The sequence below is a fragment of the Plutella xylostella genome, chromosome 12, assembly GCF_932276165.1.
Source record: "Plutella xylostella chromosome 12, ilPluXylo3.1, whole genome shotgun sequence".
Classification (NCBI taxonomy): Eukaryota; Metazoa; Arthropoda; class Insecta; order Lepidoptera; family Plutellidae; genus Plutella; species Plutella xylostella.
In genome coordinates this window covers 10,527,962-10,534,289 of record NC_063992.1, presented here as the reverse complement: position 1 = coordinate 10,534,289, position 6,328 = coordinate 10,527,962, and the positions used below count along the sequence as shown (strand labels likewise).

The 6,328-nt window shown below is 41.7% G+C and overlaps 1 protein-coding gene across 1 annotated transcript; it reads right to left on the bottom strand.

Annotated features, from left to right (window-relative positions):
- Positions 1 to 1,066: 1,066 nt before the first annotated feature.
- On the bottom strand, positions 1,067 to 3,246 carry LOC105389001. Its single transcript, XM_048624477.1, has 5 exons — positions 3,195 to 3,246; positions 2,576 to 2,787; positions 2,108 to 2,243; positions 1,571 to 1,830; positions 1,067 to 1,270 (listed from the first exon to the last, which is right to left on the bottom strand). Exons 1-5 carry the CDS (start codon positions 3,244 to 3,246, stop codon positions 1,067 to 1,069), a joined length of 864 nt encoding a protein of 287 aa, XP_048480434.1.
- Between the last annotated feature and the right edge of the window lie 3,082 nt (positions 3,247 to 6,328).

Here is a 6,328-nt window from a genome sequence, read left to right as displayed (position 1 = left end):
AATTATAATGTTTGTAAGTTTATGCTCTCTAAACTATTTTTCTGCCACTACCTAGCCGTTTCCATTTCTATCACTCCTCCATTTATGAAAAAAAAAACTGTAAGAAGGTAGTTATGTAAGAAATCAACAAAGCATCATATCATCATAAATCGTTTATGTAACATTTTTTTTGTATTATTTAACAAAAAAATATAATTTAATCATCATCATCAATATCACCACCGAAACATTTCAATAAAAGCTTCAGTTATTGAACAATTTAATTGCTTCTACGATGTAAAGTTGACCGTTTGTTTAAGTAAGTAGGTAGTTTTAATGTTAATCGATTTTAAATAAATTATTTCGTTTTTATATCTAAGTAGTTTTTTCTAAACTCCAAACTTCGTACAAGTCGGTCATCTAAGTAGGTATAAGAGGAAAAGGATTTATAAAATGTCGACCTACATGCCACAGGCAGTCTCAAAATAAGTGGCTTATCCCGATTTTGCATACAAAAGCAGCGGGATACAATATACAATTTCTTTTCAGCGTCTAACTAAACTATTAAGTGGCAACGCCGCTGCTACGTTCTATGCATTTAAGATGTCCTCTTTCCCCTCTCTAATATGTTATTTTCTCGGACAATATTCAGAGTGGAAAACCGAGGATTGGGTCGACAGGAGCAGGGGGAGCACCTGTATGCATGCAGAATAACTTACTTCAGGTAACTTACTTCACCTGGTATAGATTTTTAATTTAGATAACTCTCAAGGAAATGTATTTTCAATAGCGTCTGTGTGTCGGCAACTTGGGCGAGTGAGCTTTCAGGAAAGCTCCGGATTTTATGACGGAAAGCTCATGTTTTCTAGACTGAACAGAAAATATTTTAAATTTACCGCACCGTTTTTATTCAAGAAATGAAATTCCCTAGTTGGTATAGGGTATATAAGTACTTATAAGAACTTATTTCTGGTAAGAACCTAAACAAAAGCTTTACCTAGGTAGCTTACGCTTATCACCCGTATCTACATAATTATCTCATAATTACAGTATTTACATTCACACTTAGCACATCACATTCCTTTGTCTAAAAGTTAATAACAAGTGGAGCCACAAGGAACATTATGAACCTCATGGGAATGACGGCAGCGGCTGGGCTCCGGTAGTCAGCCTGGATGTGCAGGTCTAAAGCTTGTCGCTTCACGTTCACAGGATCGTAGGTTCGAGGGCTGCTCCTGTGAGCGCTCTCTTCGTTGCTCCGCCAGTAGACGGACCCGAGAGTTGCCAGACACTGAAATCAGAAGTATGTACTTATGATTAGACTGTTACTTTATTACACCCGGAAAGAAAAGTCTTGAACAATATACTTAGTCGCTGCTGGTAAGGAAAGCCGGTGCAAAATAAAGACAAATCCTCGCCCAGTCACCCATGCTTATTTATAAACATATTAGGGAAAGTTTATCTGTTTGATACTAAAAAAACGAACTTGAACTTCTATTGATAGGTATACTCTCCATAATATATTATTTTACATGTGTTCTATAACCACAAAAGTATCGATAAGGAAATAAATATGTACTCCAAAACTCACCTTAACCTTAATCACGTCATCTCTAAAGTGCTCCTCACTGATTACGAAGCTCAGCCCGAGGCTAGACGACTCCAGGCCATCATCATGACGTATGCTCTCCATCGGAACCAGGGTCAGGGGTGACGCTGGCTCACCGTTGACGTACCAGGCCAGGGCGGCGGCGGGGCGCGCGCGGCCTGACGTGCAGCTGATGGAGAGAAGCTCACCAACGCGGTAGTGGGATTGTAGACCGGTTATTGTGGGCCCTTCTGATGGTAGCGCTGTGGAATGAATCGAAGATTTTGAGGTGGTTTTCGAAGGGATGCGAAGCTCGCGGGAACAGTTAACAAAACAAAGAAGTTTGGTTAGAGGACAAAGTTCCATCATCCGAGATTTTGGTCCTATCGATATAACCCGGGGAAATCCAATTCAGAAGGCGGAATGAATGATGAATGCGGAGCCAATGAAATGGCTATAAATCTACAGAGAGACCCATTATTCTAGTAGTGCAGTCAACCGCACTATAAGATGATTTCCTAGATGGGTTCTCATTCTTACCAACGACCATCATGTGGGCGTGGTCGGACACGGTGGGGAAGAGCGGGCGCTCCCCCGACACCTCGCAGCGGTAGCGCCCCGCCGTCTCCACCACGGCCGGAGACAGCGTCAGCGTAGACCCTGACAAGTCCGACTTCTGGAACCAAAACGAACGACATTAATAAATGGGAAGATTACTGATGATTGTGTGGTGTGGCACTGGATCGGACCACATGATGGAAAGCGTACTACACACATGCCGGCGGCTTGTCACCGGGTTCATGCCGAGCGGCTATGCATACGGCCGAGCCGCCGGCACTGTGTGCCGACACCTTGCCCCGGGCATGCTGCTGTCGCCCCGGCATGCCCAGGACACGATGGCAGTTGCCGCTTGGCAAAAGGTTGGGGGACTGAGACGCCGGCGCGCCGGCGCCGCGGCATAATGTGTAACCTAAAGACATGCTACTGCTTCAATAAAATGTAGCCTACCTCCACATCAACACCGGGCAGCGGGAACTTCCTCCTTGGCTCCAGGTCTCTGGGCACGTGTCGGAAGAACTCCTTGCCGTCCTTGTACCACTTGACGGAGTAGAGCGAGTCGTGCGGCGCCAGCGCCCAGCGGCACGCCAGCAGCGCGCGCGTGCCCAGCGGCACGTGCGCCGGCACGCGAAGCTCCAGCAGCTCCAGGCCTAGGGAGAGCCCTGGGGATGTTCATGTTCATGCGTGAGATAGATGAAGATGATAATGGTCTTTCAAAGTTTAACAGTTTCCATCGGGCTCTATATATAGCGTACCACATACATAGCATAGTAATCGTCTATTAGCCTCTACCAAGGAGCGCCACAATATCTTTCCAATCGCCTTCGTCACCCAACCACTACCGGCACAACCGGCAAGTGTTACAGGCCGCTGAGAGCTATTGAGATGGTACCTACTTATTTGTTGTTAAAGTTTGTTTGTTTTGGCGTTGGAGTTTGCCAACAACGACAGGTTATGTTTATCCATCCCACACAGAAGCAGAGGAGACTATGACGAGGGTTAGCTCCCTCGTAACCAACTCGGTAAGCTGACCAGCTAGCTAACTTCGAAGATAGACGTACTTCCTTACCGAATAATATTTGTATGGCGACGACTGCTGGGGCTAGCCTGCTGGTCTCCATGGCCCGCGTGTGTGACGAAGTCATCAGGGATTCACCAGGTTCATCATGTTGTCATTATATTCCTGAAATTAATTACTTAAGTTGAAATATAAAGGTGACTTCTCATTAGATTAATAAAATCCAAGTAGGTAAATAGTTAATATAAAAATACAATAAGATTTCAAGTATCGATCGATGTTTGGTAGGTTAGGTACTCTTTCTGGGGAAAATGTTTTAATCTTTATGGAAAGAGTAAGCCTACACCTTCGAATAATACCTTAATCTGTTTATCCCGGAAATCCTGTTGGAAACAAAGCTCGCGGGAAAAACTGTATTATAATATTTCCATTTAGATATCGACCGACTTTTAAAATGAAGACGTTCCGTCTGAAGGCTCTGAAGATAGTCACCATTGTTCGAATAGATTATTAATTCAATAATTTTTTGTACCTGTACAAATAATATGAAGATGTTATTAGAATCCAGTCCACGACACAGGCCTAGCCTAGTGTGGTAGCCCTTGCTACATCACCACCTTTAAATTGTTAACAAACGCTGCAACCTCTATTTTTTGTATCTTCTTAATCTTTATTTTAAATAAATATTTTTTCATTTTTTTCATTTTCATCAAAGTTAAGTAGGTATTTTGAAAAAACCTACTACAGTAAAAGTACCTATGTACTACCACTCTTACACTGCCGCCTGGCAAGTAGAGGAAGACCTTTAAGGCTTCAATTTGTTTAGATGGGTATGGGTGTGAGGTACGTAAACATCAAAGGTAAAGAATGTTTCAGTGTGAAGAATATTTGTACATTATGTCGGTAAGTATAATAACAAAACCCCAACTCTCACGTTACAGTCGCTAGTCGCAGTCATCTCAAGAATCGTGTCAAAATCAAGTTACACTAAATTAACCATAACCTGTATTCCTGGAAATATCTAAACATCAACCTAATACAAACCTAAAATAAAATAGAAGTAGGTACTTGGAATAATGTTAGTAAGTAAATAGTAAATAAGTAGGTACTTACACTTCACCACACGAGCAATGAAAAAGGTCCAGTGGCATACGGAACGTCAATGAAAGGTGGAACTTTTTCATTACCCGTAAGTAACCTATAATTACTTTAAAGCAATAATATATATAATACCGTACTTTTTTCTTTAAAGCAATATCAGAGTATCGCTGTTATCGGAGATATAAACATAGACATAAAAAAAGATAACGTTGATCCTCATTCACATGAATACTTAACACTTGCAGCTTCTCATGGACTTTTACCAGGCCATATTTACCCTACTAGATTAAAAAATTGCCTAGACCATGTTATGCTTAAGTCCAATAAAACATCATCATCAATAGTCCTAGAAACTTACATCACTGACCATGAACCTGTTATTTTGTGTTTTGATGCCAAAAGGTCTTCAACCAAGAAAGTAGTTAAAACATCTCTCCGAGTTGACTATTGTGCTATAAAAAGTCAAATTGACACAGCCGACTTGTCCTCAATCATGAGCATATCTGATACAAATGAGGCAGCTGAGAAACTTGTCTCTACTATTTCGAATATTATAAAAGATAACACCACGGTAATCAATGTCAGAAAAAGGGACCGAAACATTAAACCTTGGATCACGCCGGGACTTCTCAAATGTATTCAATTTCCAATCTACCCGCAACTTTTGCGACGTCAAGACGTAATTAACGTAACTGCATATATTTTATAAAAATAAAATGAATAAATGTGATTCGTGTAATAAGTCAATTACCAAAAGAAGCCCTGGCCTGGAGTGCAGCAGATGTACAAAAAAGGTGCATGCTAGTGTCGACTGTGCGAAAGTATCAGCGAAACAGCTGACCGCGCTCCGCTCATCCAACAGCCTGGAATGGAGCTGTAACGAGTGCTGCAGGAACACCCCGAAGCGAGGCTCATTCTATGTCCCCGAGGAGGAGGAGAACGAGGAGCACGCACCAAATCTGCCTGAAACAGCTGCATTCGACGTGAAGAAATTGCTCCGGGACATCAGTTCTGAAATACGAAAAGCAATCAAGGAAGAAGTAGGACCCATACAAAGTTCATTGGACTTTCTGAGCGACAGATTCGATGATTTCCAGGAACGCATTGAAACCATGGAATCGAAGCTGAGGAACCTGGAAGGTAAGAATTCCAATATTCTAAACAGCAACAAAAACATTGAGCTTCGAATGGCTGTCCTGGAGGAGAAGCAGCAAGAATTCGAACAGAACCTTCTTTGCAACCAAATTGAGATAGCCGGGATCCCCAAATTGCCCAACCTGACCCCAGATGCAATGGTGAAACAAATTGCCAGGTACAGTAAGATCGAGCCAACTGATATGCAGCTCATACGTGAGGTACCACCCCGTGGAGAACGTAATGGCAGCCTTATCGTGGAGCTGAAGTCCAAGAACATGAAAGAGTCATGGATCAAAGCCGCTCGCAACACCCCGCTGTCTGTAGGCGAGGTGCTTGAAGACACACCTAAAGAACTGGCCGGAACACCCATCTACATCCGCGAAGCACTAACACAGTACAATAAAACCTTACTGTGGAAAACTAAGCAACAACTTCGCAACTCTTTTAAATTTATCTGGACGAGCAACGGTAGAATTCTGATTAAGAAGAATGAAAATGCTAAAGTAATGCAAATACGAACCGAAGTGGACATACTATCAATGGCTGACAAGTAACTTACTACCAGATAGATTATCCATCTACTCAACCGCAAGTATACTTAATGGATTTAGAACCAGAAATTACAGAAATCTTTGATTGCACTAACCTAAATAATTTAATTGCACAGATACCTAAAACGAATTGTAATCTAAACCTAAGCCTTACCTGTATCCATATTAATATCCGATCAATGATTAAAAATTTCCCTAAATTAGAAAGTTTAGTATCATCTAGCCTTAATAAAATTCATATTATTGTTATAACCGAGGCTAACATAACTGACAGTATTTCAGAATTATTTAAATTGAGAGGCTACACAATGCACACGGAGTTACGAAAAAAACAAAAAGGCGGAGGCATCATTATATATACGCTCAATCCACTTAAATTCACGCAACGAATAATTA